The sequence below is a fragment of the Brassica oleracea genome, chromosome C7 (genome assembly GCF_000695525.1).
Source record: "Brassica oleracea var. oleracea cultivar TO1000 chromosome C7, BOL, whole genome shotgun sequence".
Lineage (NCBI taxonomy): Eukaryota > Viridiplantae > Streptophyta > Magnoliopsida > Brassicales > Brassicaceae > Brassica > Brassica oleracea.
The window spans coordinates 19364927-19382495 of record NC_027754.1 but is presented as its reverse complement, the minus strand read 5'-3'; the positions used below and the strand labels follow the sequence as shown (position 1 = coordinate 19382495).

At 31.8% G+C, this 17569-nt stretch overlaps 1 protein-coding gene across 1 annotated transcript in view; it reads right to left on the bottom strand.

The window, feature by feature from the left end:
• Positions 1-3009: 3009 nt before the first annotated feature.
• LOC106302775 overlaps positions 3010-17569 on the bottom strand; it is a 15036-nt gene continuing 476 nt past the window's right edge. Inside the window, exons 2-4 of the mRNA XM_013739213.1 lie at positions 3914-4091; positions 3506-3670; positions 3010-3435 (exon numbers count right to left, since the gene is read on the bottom strand). Coding sequence (XP_013594667.1) covers positions 3224-3435; positions 3506-3670; positions 3914-4091 — 555 coding nt within the window. The 3' untranslated portion in view covers positions 3010-3223. The remainder of the gene's footprint in view (positions 3436-3505; positions 3671-3913; positions 4092-17569) is intronic.

Sequence of the window (17569 nt, the reverse complement as noted above, 5' to 3'; positions counted from 1 at the left end):
CAACTTCAACCTGTACAAGAGAGAACCCAACATGGAAATAAGAATCTTAGCTGTTATCTGATACGTAGACAAAGAACTTGGGCATTTATGCCATGTTTAAGTTCTAATATATGCCGTCATGTTGATCATACCTCTTTTGTGTTCCTTTTTCCTGCCACGTGTATATATATAGACTGATACAAACTGTGAATAGTTTTTAGGAGCTTCTGAATTCGCTCTGGATCTGCAAATCCTTTGTCATCTACTACATTAGACAGCAAGAAAAAAAGTACGTTTAGTACGTAGGGTTTTTATGATAGAGCAAATACTTGCATTGAGATAAAAAAGAAATAATAAAGCATAAACACGTTAAGATTATAACTAATACATGTTTTTCTAGGAATTATTAGCTCAGGATCAGTCTCTTCCTTCTCCTTCCCTTACATATTACTTATGAGATTTTGGGCTCTTCTGACACAGTAAAATTCAAAACATAGATAATTAACGCATAATTCAGTTGGTGGAGAGGTGATAACAATGATAAGAGTAAGAACACAGGAAGCACAACAAAATAACTTACAAAATCTTCAACCAAGAATGATGAATATAACCCCATACCGAACTGACCAATTAAATTGTTGTCATTTCACCACTGCATCTTTGTTATCCTGAAAATTGTCACAAAAATGTGTGTAGCTGGTCGTTAATAGCAGATCCTGAAACTAGTAATGAAATCACCGTTAGAATCAGCATTTGTCCGTTAGCATGCAAATTCTGTCTTTTAAACCCAAACCTGATAATACATTAATACTGGAATTTCAGTGCAAGAAAAATAAAGGATTCAGAATAGCAGGCCTTACCTTCTCGTTAATGAAGAGTAGTTGAAGACCAATAAGCATCTGGTTTAGGATTCTGGGAAACATGTCGTAGAAGAAGACGGTGTGAAGAGTTGCGATGATGGATTTAGAGCTTTTAAGAGTCATCCTGCGCATGTATTTGTGGTGAGAAAGTGATGAATATATTGGTCGTCATGTAAGTCAGGCATCGCATATATACTGAAATAGGAATACCTGAGGAATGAATCGTCATCCAGAAGTTACAATTTTGAAGACGACAATCAGAGATGCAGATCGTGGAAGAACAGGAGAAGCCATCGATAAAGACATGAGAGCTATATGGCATAGATTTTTTTTTCCTGTGGATTTCATGGCCATGGATGTAGCTTTTCAGACTAGAGTTTGATTTAGGTTTAGATATAGAGCTGTAGAGAAGAATGGGGAGATGGAACGCAAGAAAAATGGTTACTTAACATGGGTTGGAGTGGGCTGGTGATTCTAGATTGATGATCATCATAAATTGAGAAGGTAACCCAAGAAAAAGAAATCAGAAAAAAAAAAAAAAGATGAAGCGGATGAGACGGGAGTTTTTGAAAAGAAACATGGTTACTTAACATGGGTTGGAGTGGGCTGATAATTGTAATACAACCCACACGAAAGTTCATTCTATATCAGCAATGGTGATTTGGCAAAACTAAACTTCTTCGTTGGTTGATTTAATCTGTTTACGTGGACAAGCTAAATGTTGAAGATTACCAACTTTTAGTATTGTAAGATAATATATGTCCAATATTCTTTTTAGTTAATTTCTTGTTTATCCTTTTTAGTATTTACTATCCCAAATTTACTTATTACATCAACAATCAATCTTAAATTTCAATATTTATAATTTCATTGTATAATTTATTTTAAATATATAGTAAAAACATTATAATTAATTTATTTTAAATAATTTAATTTAAATAATTTATTTTTGCAATAATACCTAGTTTATTGATAAAGACAAGAAAATGAAGAACCTTGTAACTCGTACGTGGCTTTACAGGTGTTTACAAGAAATGAACAAGTTGCATGCGAAACGGTGACCGGCAGAGCCACGTTCAAAACTTGAATGAAGATATGAAGGTGAATTCGATTTGGAAATCAAATCAGAAAAACCAGTCTCTCTCTCTTTCCCACAGAACACGGACTTTTTGAGATAAACAGTTGTAGTAGTCTAGATAATTGTAAGCAGCGAGGGATGCATGTTCAGAAGTGGTGGAAAGAAAATTTTGGCTTTGAGCTTGATGGATTTGGTGAAGTTGATGATGCGGAAGGGCTGTTTCAGGACGCGAAAGAGAAAGCAATCGAAAGACTCTTTGGAGATTTGGATCAGAGTTTCAGATTCATATCCAAGTTAATGTCTGAGCTTCACTCTTCTAACGGGCTGCTCGTGGACTGGCAATATGATTCTGTTGTGATTTGTCTTCTACAGGTTTGTTCTTTCACTTTGTCTCCTTCTCTGTTTTGTTTCTCTCTTAATCTCTCACTCTTTTCCTCTGTTTTTCTCTGTTTTGTTTATGCAAGACTTTGTTTCACCAAACTGGTTTTTCAGTCATTCTTTCAGACCATCTCACAACCGATCACACTTAACTTTTATAGTAAGTAGACTCCTTACTGACTCTAATCATGCTTCCTTTCTCACTTAAACCTACTCCATACTTCTAGTCTTTAGATTAATCTTACAATCCAAACTTTAGTATTCTAACGACTCTTACCAACTTCATACAACAACTCTTAAGTTGGTTAATAACAACTAACTAGTTAATACCTTAACTTTACTAACTAAAGACTGGTCCACGTTCATCTTCAGCTTTAGTGTTGACTTGAAACTTCTTCTTTCTATTTTGCTTATAACCTTGCTTCTTCTTACCTTTTTGTTCTTCTTCTTCTCACTGACTTTAATTCTTTCATTTGCAGGTCTTACTAAGGGAATCACTTCTCAACGGATTCTTTGCCTTACCCTGAACATTCATCCTTCCGTGGCATGTTTTGGTGCATTTTCACAGTCTGTTGAAGGGTTTAATCATTGTAGACCTTTGATTGTTGTGGTCTTTATTGGACGGTTTTAAACAAAGAGAAGGGTAATAGTTTTCTTAAGGTAAACTATAGATCCGCTCAGAATCTGCTGTCACAAGCAGCTACCTTCCTGAAAACTACTCCCAAGTTTTGATACACTCATCAGTCAAATATGAAAGACTATCAACCGTGACATCTGGATCAAACATCCTACTTCAAAAAAGTTTACAAAAGTTATTACAAAGCACACTAAGCAGATTATGAGCCGTGGAAAATATTAAAATACCCTGAACCAACCATATGACTTCAATAAAGTTTTGTTTAACCAGAAATTTTTAGCACAAAGCCCACTAAGCAGAGAAGAAACCAGCCAAAGTTTTAGATCCAGAAGTCACAAAGTTCTTCAAAGAAGAAACTTTGCTCTTCACTTCTGATCCAACACTAATGACCTTCATTCCAACACCAATCTCTTTCCTCCAAGAGAAGGCAGTGTAGACAGCATATCCCAAGGAACTGAAGGCTGTGGCGAGGGCATACTTGTGGTTGCACAAGTATGAAAGACCTGAAACAGACAAATAGAGCAGACATCAATAATCAAATAGAGCAGACATCAATATTCAAAAGAAACTTACATTGGCCACTCAAAGATGTCTTCTTGGCTAGATCAATCTCCAAGGCAGAGAGATGCTCCTCTAGTAGATCTTGAGGTAGGTGGTTGAAATTGAGATACTTGTGGCAAGTTTGAGAAGGACAGCTGAGAATAAGCTTGTCTGATGCCAACTGTTGCTCCACTGAACCTGAAAAACATAGATAGAAATGTTAACTAGATTGTACAAAACTGAATTATACAATTGTGTAAGGAATGATACCTCTAAGCAGAATAGTGCATATTTAGTGCAGTTATTAATCTTATTGGAGTAATGGTTATGGTATAACCATACACTAATATATGATTCAGTTTTGTATAACGAACACATATATGGTATAACAAACACAAAAGCAATCTCCACAGCTGATAAAGGAACACGCCAATAAGTCACCACAAAGAGAGCAATGAGTGTGAATTTGTAGTGTTGAAGACTCTATGGCGCAGTGTTTATGGTCAGAATAAAGTTGAGCAGCATTCCACTCATACTTCACAAGTAGAATGGCAGCGGTGGATTCTGAGACATCAAGATCAGAGGCCGTTTTTTTTATTTTGTGCTTCACCTGTTGAAACTGCATACACAAACACATTGAATAAGCATCTCGGGATCCATATCATAACAAACATAAGAAAAATCACGCAGAAGCTAATTAGAAATAAAAACGATCCATGACAAGGATACACAATTTGAAATCAAGCATACAAAAAGATATTGAATAGGCATTTCGGAATCCATATCATACAGGACAAGTGTATAGCCAGAATTACACATAACCTAAACGATCCATGACAAAAAGAAGCAGAGTAAAATCATTTGAAATAAGCCAGTCGCATGAGCTAACTTCGAATCAAACTCAAAATCAGAACAATTGCCATCAAGCACAATCAGAATCTAAGCTATCGCAAGTTACTCGAGATCTAGATCGAGATAATTCGAAATCAAAACGATCCATGAGTAGAAGAGGCAGAGTAAAACCATTTGAAAACGATCCACGACAATCAGAATCTCAGAATCACAGCTATCGCAAGTTACTTCGAATCGAACTCAAAATCAGAACAATCGCCATCAAGCACAATCAGAATCGAAGCTATCACAAGTTGATCGAGATTATTCGATCTCAGAACGATCCATGAAGGCAATCGCATTCAGCTTTGGAATAGAACTGAATCAAGAGAATCAGAATCAATCGAAATCAAGAGAATCAGAATCAAGCTATACCTGGAGATCGAGATCCATGGTTATGGCAAAAGAATTCGAATTCAAGAGACTGAGCGGGACAGTGTTTCTCTCCTTGCTAGAGAAGGAAACGATAGCAAACGCTATTGGCGGTTTCTTTATATAAACACGAGCCTAGGGCCCAACAGTCATGGCCCAATCAAATAGGGCACTGCTGAGTGCCGAAAACGAATAGAATACAGAGCTTGAAAAAAAACAAAAGAAAAAATTTTTGAGCAAACACAAAAAGATAAAGAGAAAAAAAGAGCTCATTTTCTTTCTGACAAAAAAAAAAGAAAAATCTCGACAAAGAAACGGCTAGAGAGAAAGTATTGACACCGTTATTTTAGGTTAGCAGAGATAACATTTATACTGTTTTGCAAAGGGTACTATCGTCAAATCACAAAAAAGTAAATGTTGAAACGAACTTACATTTTTTATCTCGCCAATTATATATTTATTCTGAACCGGAAACTCTACTTAAGGAAATATTATACAGTATAATTCTACTAATTATATACTTTTACATTGAGACACACTAATAAAAGAGTAATTACAGGGATTCACCTTGATATAGCAATTGTTAAGGAAACACTTCTATTCTACTAATAATAATAAACACCTTAGACATCGATTCAGGAAATAATATAACTCTACTGATTGCTTTTATATTGACCACATAAAGACAAACGTAATTACAGAGAGACTGATGTCCAGGTAATTAATAGAATGATATTCATTCCGATTCACATTCAATTATTTTGATATAACTTACCATTTTAATATGAATCATTATTATTTACCAACCATCATATAGATGAAAGGAAACAAGATCTAAAAAGAATCTCGACAATTACTGACGTGCACGTATAACCTTTTTCGGCAAAATATAATCAGTTTAATTTTTCTCCAAACGGTAAATATTATAAACTTATTTTTTTCTCTATTTTAATTAATATTATTTTTTCTATTTTAATTAATACTATATTATAAACCAAAATATGGAAAGTTATGTCATCGGTATCAATTAAGTCTTAACATTACGAATCAATTATCCTATCCTACTATATATTAATTGAGAAGTCACTTAATTAATTTTTGCTTAGGTGTCATTCATATGTGAAGTTCAAAATTAATTCCCTTAATTTGATTGGTTCTTGGTATTTAAATTTTCATTTATTTAATTAAAATTTTAAAAATGAAACTATCAGAGCTATCTAATCTAATCTATATTACCGTACCTCATCAACCCGGACCGGCAATGGCCAATAACTAGATTGCAGAAAATGAGGAGCGAAGGTATGGACACAATGCTATAATATTTAGCTAAAGGAGAAGACATCTTAAGAAAACTTAGTCAAATTCACAAAATATCAAATCTTACATAAGTTCAAACATATAACACTTTCACTAATAGTATTCTCGGAAGTTACTTAAGACTTTGAAAGTTAAAAAACATATCTTAAAGTTACTTAACAAATTTACAAAAACTAACGTAGAAGACTTCCATGAATGTTGGTAACCTCATATATACCACCAATTAAGTTATAAATATCATTCAGTAGTCATAATATCGACTAATATACATGAATTAACAAAAAAAATAAAAAAAGTCTTTATAGTTTTAGAGAAAATAGAATTTTATTAAACATTGACGCAGACGACTTCCTCGTCTGGTAGACTTCTAGGAATTCGTCCATTTAGGTTAGTTTTGCAATTGATTTTTAACCTAGACAACTTACATGGAAGTCGTCCATCTTTGTCTGTTAAAAAAAATTTGAGACGACTTCCATGTAAGTAGTCTAGGGTAAATGGGTTAGTATAGCATTTGACCGGATTGTGTGAAAAATTTAACTTTTCCTGGACGACTTACATAAGTCATCCAGTAGAAAATTAAAAAATCAATATTTTGTTATACTTAGACGACTTCCATGTAAATCGTCTCAGGTTAGTTTTGCAATTAAAAAATAAAACAAAAAAAATTATTTTTTTCTAGGCGACTTACATGGAAATCATCCTTCCGATGACTTACAAGGAAGTCGTCCATGATAAGCAAGGTTTGACCAGAATCTCGGAATAAAATCATGGACGACTTTCGTGTAAGTCGTCTAACGGACGACTTCCTTGTAAGTCGTCTAGAAAAAAATAAAATTTTATATTTTATTTTACAATTGCAAAACTAACCTGAGACGACTTACATGGAAGTCGTCTAGGTATAACAAAAAATTGATTTTTAAATTTTCTACTGGACGACTTATGTGTAAGCCGTCCATGAAAAGTCAAATTTCTTACACAATCCGGTCAAATGCAAAACTAACCAGTTTACCCTAGACGACTTACATGGAAGTCGTTTCGATTTTTTTTTTAACAAACAAAGATGGACAACGTCCATGTAAGTCGTCTCTAGCTAAAAACACATTTAAAAGTCAATTGCCAAACTAACATCTGCATTGACCAGAAGACTTCCATGTAAGTCGTCTACAGCCAGAAAACTTACCGGAAGTCGTCTGGGCGAACAAATCTGGAGAAAAAACTGATTTCATAGTTTCAACCAGTGAGATAACTTGTTTAGCACATGGAAGTCTTCTCCAAGCACCCGGAATCTCAAACAAAAGTGACCCACCAAGAATCGTAAGCTTCAATGGCTCTATGAACCATAAAAAATTTAGAATAAAAATCTTGGGTTTTTGGATGAATATGGAGAGAAAGTGAAAGAGTTGTTGTTTTTAGTTCATAAGAATTGAGAAAAGAAGGAGTGTAAATCGATTTGAGGTACATTAAGAGATTTAAATTGGTTGTTCATGTTGGTTGGTGTATTGATGAAAATGACAATCTTGTAAATACTTGAAGATGATGAGGTTGAGAGAGTAAAAATGTCATTTTTAGGAAAAAAAAAATTAATGGCATTTTCGTGAATAATATGAACTTGTGGAGAGAATAGGGAAAAAAATTTCAAAAAAACATATGTTAGTTTTGTGGTTGACTTTAAATTTTGTGTCAATTTTGCAAAAAACCTATTAAAATATATTATTAAATGAAACATAATAAAATATACGTTTTAAATATTTAGTGTGATGAAGTGTTACATCAAATTTGGTGGGAGAATGTCAACTCTGGTGTATTGTTAGAGATAGAATTACACCAAATTTAATATTTTGGTATCTTGTTGAAAATGGCCTTGTATGGTAGGTAAAAATGAAATTTCTTTCTTTTTGTCTCTCCGGAGGGCCTAGACAGTTTATTTTGCGAGTTATTCTTGGGTTCACCCCCTAAGGTGAACCTATAGGTTCACCCCCTAAGGTGAACCTATAGGTTCACCGACCAATAGTGTTTGAGTATTTGATATTTGATATATTTTAAAAAAAGAAACAAAATTGAATTTCAAAATTAAATTATATTTTTAAAATAAACAAAATAAAAATACATAAATATAGTAATAGTTACAAAAAATAAATAAATTAATATTGTTAAGCCGTCAACAAAATATTAAACCCTATACCCCAAACTCTAAACCCTAAACCCTAAATTTTTGGATAAAGCCTAAACTTTTGGATAAACTCTAAACTTTTGGTTAAATCTTAAACCCTAAATCCCCTAGACTATATTTGCGAAGTGAGCACGTATCTTCTCTACAATCAATTTCACAAAACAAATATGACATGACTAGTGAAATTGATAACATGGTTTCCAGAAAAATATAACATGGATAATTTCATTTAATGTTGATTTATATTTTTGGCAAACTTATTAAAATATGGTAATAATTGATATATATATTACATTTAATATTGATATTTCTTTTTGGTCAACTTTTTTTTTTAATATGGTAATAGCTCATACATCATCTATAAAATAAATATATTAATATATAACATTTTAAATTTTGAAATATTATTATTTTTGTATAATTATACAATTTGTATTACTAAATCTTTTAAAAATTTCTACAATTTTTTAAAAATTTAAATATCTAATCGTAAGATAATTAGTTTTTTATATATATACCTACAAATTTTATAAATATTGTTTAGGCTAAATATTTGAAAATTATACAATGTTATATCATTTTATTAGTTTTATACAAATTGATTTAATATAAATCAAATCTATATTAAATATTAGTAAGAAAATAGTAAAATGTATAATATTTAATAAAATTTATTTTTAAATATAAGTTAGATTAAAAAAATTCCTTATTGTATTTGGTCCAGGAAAACACTAGTCATACATTAAAACTAAATCTTAATAACACTAAACGCTAAATCCTAATCACTAAACCCTTGGATAAACCATGAACCCTTGGATAAATCATAAACTCTAAATCAAAAATATTAAAAATTGAAACCTAGAGTTTATGATTTATCCAAGGGTTCAGAGTTTACGCAAGGGTTTAGTGATTAGAATTTAGGGTTTAGTGTTATTAAAATTTAGTTTTTAATGTATGATTTAAGGTTTAAGATTTTCCAACGCTTTGGGTTTATCCAAAGTTTAAGATTTAAAATTTAGGGTTTAAGGTTTATGATTTAGAGTATAGGGTTTAGTATTTTGCTGACAGCTTAACAATATTAATTTATTTATTTTTTCTAACTATTTTTATGTATTTTTTATTTTTATTTTAAAAATATAATCGAATTTGGAAATTCAATTTTGTTTACTTTTAAATTTTTTTAAAAGATATCAAATATCAAATACTCAAATACTATTGGTTGGTGAACCTACATATTAAAAATAAGTCTTGTTTTGCGTTATAGACGTCACCAATACACAACTCCCCTACTCACCCGCTTTTAGTATTTTAACGAACGTGAAAACTACTTTTCTAATCCCCTATATCCCCTATATATTAATTGAGAAGCATTTAAAAAATTAGAACCTTAATTTTGTATTAATTAAAAAAAACTCCAATCCTAGGTGGCACTTCTAAATGCATTCTAAATTCAATTTCAAAAAATTCTAGAGCATCTAATATAAAATATAGTTTAAAATATTCTAACAACATTATATAACCAAAAGTATAAGAAATGTATATTCTTTCCTTAAATAAAAGCTGTGGAATTACCTAATATGATTAACATATATATGACAATCAATGACTATGAATTATAAAGATTTGATAACAATTTTTGCATCCTTCTTCATTTTTGTTTAATTTTATATTATTAAAAAGATTAAACAATCACATTAACCATGTAATAAAAAAATAGATTTTTTTCTTATATGTTATATTTTGATTTTTTAAAAATGACTTTGAAATTACATGAATGAGGAAACTTTATATGTTATATTTAAAAAAGTTTAAAATGAGTTTAAATTACAAAATAAGGAAATCTTATATATTTTATTTTTCTTATATGTTAGATTTTTTCTTATATGTTATATTTTGAATTTTTTAAAACGACTTTAAAGTACAAAAATGTAAGTTTTTCTTAACCAAACAACTAAAAACATTAAAATAATATGAATCAATTCGATGGTTGATCTGAAACTTTTCAAAACCATATGGAAGATAAATGTCAAAATAATTCAACTGTGGAAAAAATACTGTTCAAATTTTTCAAAAATGTGTTCGGTGGAAAATAATAAAGATTTTGTGTCATAATTTGTTTAATGCCCAATCTGATCAACCCATAATATATTAATCATAGTTTAGTTCCACCATTTTTAATAAAAAATGATCCGGTCCATCTAGGGGTGATAAATCCGGATATCGGTTCGGTTTCGGTTCGATTTTTTCGGTTTTTCGATATTTTGGTTTATGAAAAATAGCTACCATATTAAAACCATATTTACTTTGATTTGTTTTGGTTTATAAACCGTCATTTTTCGGTTTATTCGGTTTTATATCAAAATACCAAAATACCATAAATTTGTTTTTTAAAAAAGTATTTTATGGATTTTATTTATATTATTAGATATTAGTTTTTATATAACATGAAGATATTTCGGTTTTTACTATTTAAAATATTTTGCAAACATATTAAGTTAATAATTATAATAGTTTTTACATAATAGAAATTAGTAATCCATAATATTATAAATAACTAAATCAAAACACTCATATTTGTTAACAAAAGGGTAAACATTATGTTTTATTTAATTTGATAAAAATAAAACATAGCTTTTAACTTAAAACAAAATATTAAGTTACTAAAAACAATGTTTCAATATAAAAATCAAATTAATAAAATAAATTATGTATATATTCTTAATTATATTATAAAATTTACATATAATTATACTACTATATTTTAAATGATCGGTTTATTCGATTTATTCGGTTTGATCGGTTTATATACCAAACCATATCCATATACCGCGGTTTTCAAAAATGACATACATTCGGTATATTTGGTATTACCAAGTCCAAACCACTTTCTATAATTCGGTTCGGTTCGGTTTTAATTGGTTCGATTTTGCCGGATTGAACACCCCTAGGTCCGTCCATCGAAAATAAATTATATAATAACAATAAAAAATATTATATACATATAAATAAAATAATTAAATTTTTAAAAAAATTATCGGTAATATATACAAATAAATTCACCCTGCACAATGCGCAAGTCTTATCCTAGTAAATCAATTATTGACGAAGAAGATATTCAAATAAATAGCAGCTAGTTTGAGATGGACGCGTGATCTTAACTTTTTCTTAATGTTAATAACTTAAGGTAAGTGACATGGTACGTTCGTTAACTCAGCGACTAATATGACTAGACTTAATTTTGTAAATACTTTCAGTTAGCGTGAAACATTTTCTTGAACATTCAATAAATATATTGATTATCATCACAAAACATAGTAAGTACTTTTCATTTTAACTGAAGTTATCATACAATGACATGTGTATCATACTTGAACCAAATGGTATATTTCCTGACTAATTATCCAAATTTGTAGTCTAATAACTGTTGATGTATTATTTTATTTTTTTGGAACAATAATTGTTGATGTATAAATAATGATATTCGTTGCTAATTTTTGGTTTGCGCACAACTAACTATAATAGTGAGTTTGTCTGGTAGACTTGATTCAGGTGCTGCAGGTAGAGTTCAAGCCAGTCAGAGTAGCTACAGGTCCAATAAAGGCGGCATTGATGTAAGTTGTGGGCTCTGCATAGGAGTAATCTGATCTTTGGTCGCTAAACTGGTCTGAGGAATCCGGTCTGCCCAAAATTGCGCCGGTATGGACATTCGGGTTTGGTTGATCAGAATTTTAATATGAAATTCCTCCATTGCAGTCGATTTTCTCCGGTTTGGATTTGATCGACGGTAAAGATGAGCCTCTATGATAAGGCTGTGTTGGGTACTTATTCCCGTATCCGACCATGTAAGACATTTTCATTGGATTATTTCCAAGGATGTAATCCACCTAAAAATTAAACCGGGCGAATAACAAAGCATAGATGGTGTGTAAAACTGGAATTTGAGTCTAGGAAGGTAACTTATTTTTATACCTGTGATTTAGCGAAATTCTGAATTTGAGATACAGTGAACTTGGTTGACCCGCACTAGATTCAACCGACCTGGGCTTGGGTTAGAATTTTTGAGTAATGGAACAAAACTGTTATTGCCGTTGTTACATATTGTAAGTTGCTACGGTCTCTGGTAAACAAAAGGCCTCCTAAATAACCAAAATCACATATAAACATCCCTATATATTAAAAGAGAAGCATTACAACATATTTTTGTACCCACATGTCATCACCACAATCATTCTTAGAATCCTTAGAAAAATATGTTGGTCCATATAAATATATAATAAGTTTTTTTTATTAAACTAACCATAAATTAATCATAAATGTTCTTCATTGTTTACTTAAATAAAAACCACGGAATAACCTAATGTGGCTAAAATATATATGACAATTAATGATTATGAATAATAAATATTTGATCAAAATTAGTTTATTCTCTATCATTTTTTAAAAATTTAACTTATTAAAATAAATTAAAGAACCACATTAACTATATAATAAAAATATAGATTTTTCGTATATGTTATATTTTAAATTTTTAAAAACGAATATAAATGACTAAAGTTGTTAAAAGTCTCACACTGAAATTTTTGTGATCCATGGTTTAAAATTTATGTTATAACACGATACAAATGATTACGAAATTACGTAAGTAGGAAATCTCATTTAATAAATATTATATATATGTATATTAATATTTTTTAAAAAAATTATAAACCGTATAAAATACATAAGTATTTTAATTTCGAATTTTCTTTGAATTTTTTTGATAAACATTAATTTGAACAATTATTGACAACTTAAAATTTAGATTTTAAACTTTGCATTGAATGTTTTTAAAATTATAAATTACTAAAACTATTAAACATTCCACAAATTTTTTATTGTTATCATTGATTAAAAAAAAATTGTTATAAAGAAATACAAATGATCAAAAATAATATGAGTATATAAAATATTTTTTAACAGATGTCAATATTAAAAATGTACTATATGTCTATGTTAATATCATTTAAACTTAATTTTATACCATATAAAATAGAAAAAAGTGTTTGTCTAGATTAATAAAATTTATTTAAGTATTTGTACAAATTTAATTATATACGTAATAGTTACTAATTTTTTAATTATTCAATATATATTTCTTATTTTATAATATGTGAAAAATATATAACACTTAAAAATAATTTATATATAATATTTATCCCTCGCAAGGCGCGGTTCTTAACCTAGTAAATTAATTATAGAACTATAATATCAACCGAAAAGGAAACAAAGCAAACCAATTTACTGGTTGTTTAGATAACCGGTGAAATTACCAGGAGTTGGTTCAATTTGTTGAGAGCTACTTCCTGGCATCAATGCACAGACAAATGGCTCAACATCATTCTTAAGTTCTCCCAAGTCATTTTTCCCGTTGTAAAACTCCTTAAGGATATAAATCAACAAGAAAAATTACATTAATATCAACCTAATTTATCTGGTTACAGAATTTAACGAACTTGGTTTATATATAGTAAATAGCATATACTAACCGATGCGACTAAAGCCTGAGCTCCGGCGAATTTATTGTCCTAGCTCCAATCTCGATTGTTTATGACATATCTTATGTATTTATTTTCTCCCGTTGATTTCTATAGCCTGTAGAAGCCGTAAAATTGGATTGATACAAACGATATAATAAATACGATGTTAAGGAAAATATAGACGATTCAAAAAACCTAAACGGAAATAAAACCATGGAGTCGAGACGAATCTCTTTCCTTAACTCTTAATATTCGGTCCGTTAGTGCGACGAATCTGCACGAATATGAGTCCCAGGATAAAACCATGACAGGTTATCACGCGGCACTCGTGAAGAACCTCTACGAACTATTGATCTACGAAACACTCTCGAACTACTTACGCTAAAGGAATTTGCTGGATGGTTTTCATTGTGTAAAACGTTAAGAATGAAATGAGAAGGAGACGAGTTTTTAAAGAGGAGAAGACGAGTCACTTTCCGTAACTGATGCAGCACGTGCGTACGTTGGCGGAAATCTCGCGAAGATCTCGGAGTTGAGGCGTTACGAAACTTACTCCGTAAGATCTTTCTCGTTTAATCTTATCGTCAAGAAGAGAGACAGCATGTTGTTTTTAAACAAACTACATGTTGTTTAAACTAAAAAAAAACATGCCGTTTTTTAGAAATTAAATGGCAAAATGTTGAGTTTAACTTTGTCCAAAAAGAATCTTATTGGGCCGGAGGTCTTCCACCAAGACCCGAGCCCAAGCCCAAGCCCAAGCCCACGTCGAGCCTAGCCGGATGGACGGCGGCGGCGGCATGCGCGCGCGGGAAGCCTTTCCTTCTCCCAAGCCGTTTAACTAAGGCTATGTGCGATGCCTTATATATACCACTCAAACTCAGCTTGTTTACCCGATGTGGGACTTTGTATCATGTAGACGCTTAGCCAATTTTGCAGGGTTTTGATAACACTAAGTTACCAACTTCATCACTTCATTTCTCATTCAATTCTAATCTGTTTTTGACATATGAATATACTAGATTATAGTATTCATAACAAGCTACATAATGAGATATTAATCCGGCGAAGACAGCCACCGGTTTGGCTGGAAAAGTCGCCGGAAAACTCAAAATTGTCAGCTTTGTGATTTGTCACGAAACAGGTTCCAACAATCCCCCACATGAATAGAAATGACTCTTCTAAACCTATGCAGACTAAATGCAAACTCGATAGACTCTAAAAAACTATACTTATTCTAATCCTGACTAGACTAGACATACTTATCGAGATTGTTTGCGAAAAGTTCACTGTTTTCTCGTAGAACTTAGTTCTCTATTGTGTTCATTGTGGCCCTGAACTATTCCTGGTTTTCATGAGTGAACTTAGAGAATATAGCCTTGCATTCATTCTCCTAGAAACAGCCCCATTTCACACTCATTAGGTGATTGACCATGAAAATTATTTAGTAATACTCCACTTTAGAAGCTATGGAATCATTTAAAGTTTATGCTTATATCCTTATCACATTCTTTAGCACTTTATCATCTTAGGAGCTGAGAAGAGACTACTTTGTCTCAAGTGCTTTGGTTAGATTCTGTTTGATTTTGTTTTCCCTTTGAACCTACGTTTTGGGATCTCTAGTCATGATAGGTAGGGTTGTAGTTAAGCATCCTCATTCGTTATAGGCTTTAAACCCATTCATTTTGATGATTTAGCAACAACATCTCGTGTCAAACCTTTTGTAAATGGATCCGCTAGGTTTTCAGCCGATTTATTGTGATTACACCAGTTGAGATAAGTTGTCTAATGGTTTTATGTCGTCTTCTGATGTGACGAGAGTTACCATTATAGAGATTACTCTGAGCCTGAGCTATAGCTGATTGACTATCACAATGTATGCGTATAGCTGGCACAGGTTTCTCCCACATAGGAATATCTTCCAAAAAATTTCTAAGCCATTCAGCTTCTTCTGCTGCTTTGTCTAAGGCTATGAACTCAGATTCCATGGTCGATCTAGCTAACACTGTTTGTTTGGTAGATTTCCATGATATTGCGGCTCCTCCTAGTGTAAAGACATATCCACTTGTGGATTTTGAGTTTTTAGAATCTTATATCCAGTTAGCATCACTGTATCCTTCTAAAACTGCTGGTTCTTTACCATAGTGAAGTCCAAAATCTTTAGTGTAGCGCAAGTAATTAAGTATTCTCGTTATAGCTTTCCAGTGTGTATAACCTGGATTACTTGTATATCGACTAAGTACGTTTACTGCATGCGCTAGATCTGGTCTCGTACAATTAGTCAAGTACATGAGACTTCCGATCACACGTGCATACTCGTTTTGTGAAACCTCTTCACCTGAATTCTTTGTCAAGTGCATTGGGGGATCTAACAGAGTTTTTGCCGTACTTTTAGAGTAATTTTTAAATCTCTCTAATATTGTTTGAGCATAATGAGATTAGGTTAAGGTAATTCCGCTTGAATTTCTTGTGACTTTAACCCCGAGAATTATATCAGCTAATCCCAAGTCTTTCATCTCAAATGTCCCTTTGAGCATGTTCTTTATTTGGTTGATAATGTCTTTATTGCTTCCAATAATGAGCATATCATCTACATATAGACATAGCAAAACATACGCATTTTTGGTAGTTTTGTAGTATATGCATTTGTCACATTCATTTATTTTGAAACCATTTGACATCATTGTATCGTCAAATTTTTCGTGCCATTATTTAGGAGCTTGTTTAAGCCCATAAAGTGACTTTACAAGTCGGCATACTTTGTCTTCCTGTCCGGGAATGACAAAACTCTCAGGCTGTTTCATGTAGTTTTTCTCTTCTAAGTCACCATTTAGAAAGGCAGCTTTACATCCATTTGATGGATTTCTAGGTCTCTTAAGGCTGCGATTGCTATCATCAGTCTTATTGATGTTATTCTCGTCACTGGAGAATATGTATCAAAATAGTCAAGGCCTTCCTTTTGTCGGAATCCTTGAACTACAAGCCTAAACTACAAGCCTAGACTTGTATTTTCCACCAGGTTTTCGTGTCATTATCCATTTATTCCCTAATGCTTTGCAGCCAGGTGGTAAATCCGTTACGTACCATGTATAACGTTTTGTATAATAGAATCAAATTCACTCCTGACAGCTTCGTTTCAAAATGGAGCTTCTGGTGAAGCCATGGCTTCTGACAAAGTTTTTGGAACATTTTCTACTAAAAATGCCATTAGAAAATCTTCACCAAAAGATTTTTTCTTTCGAGCTCTTTTGCCTCTTCGAGGTTCATCTTTTTCTTTATTTTCTGAAATATCATTTATAGAAATCTCGACGTTTGTCTCAGTTTCTGAGTTCTTGTCATTGTCTCTTTCTTCTCGAGTTCGTTTTGAACCTTGTTTTTCCTTATATGGAAAAATATTTTCGAAGAAATATGCATTTATTGATTCCATGACTGTATTTTCATGAATGTCTGATATTGCAGATTTATGTACCAGAAATCGATAAGCATTACTGTTATGTGCATATCCGATGAAGATGCAATCCACTGTTTTGGGTCAAATAGTGACCTTCTTTGGTGGCGTTACCGCAACTTTTGCCACGCACCCCCACACTTTAAGGTATTTATACGAAGGTATATTACTTTTCCGTAATTCATATGGAGTTTTGCCAGTTACTTTGTGTGGAATTTTGTTGAGGATAAAATTAGTGGTAAGCAACGCTTCCCCCCGCACAACGCTTCCCCCCGCACATGTTCTGGAGTAACCCAGATTCCTGCAACATTGCATTCATCATCTCTTTTAGAGTTCGATTCTTGCGTTCAGCAACTCCATTAGATTCTGGTGAGTAAGGAGCTGTA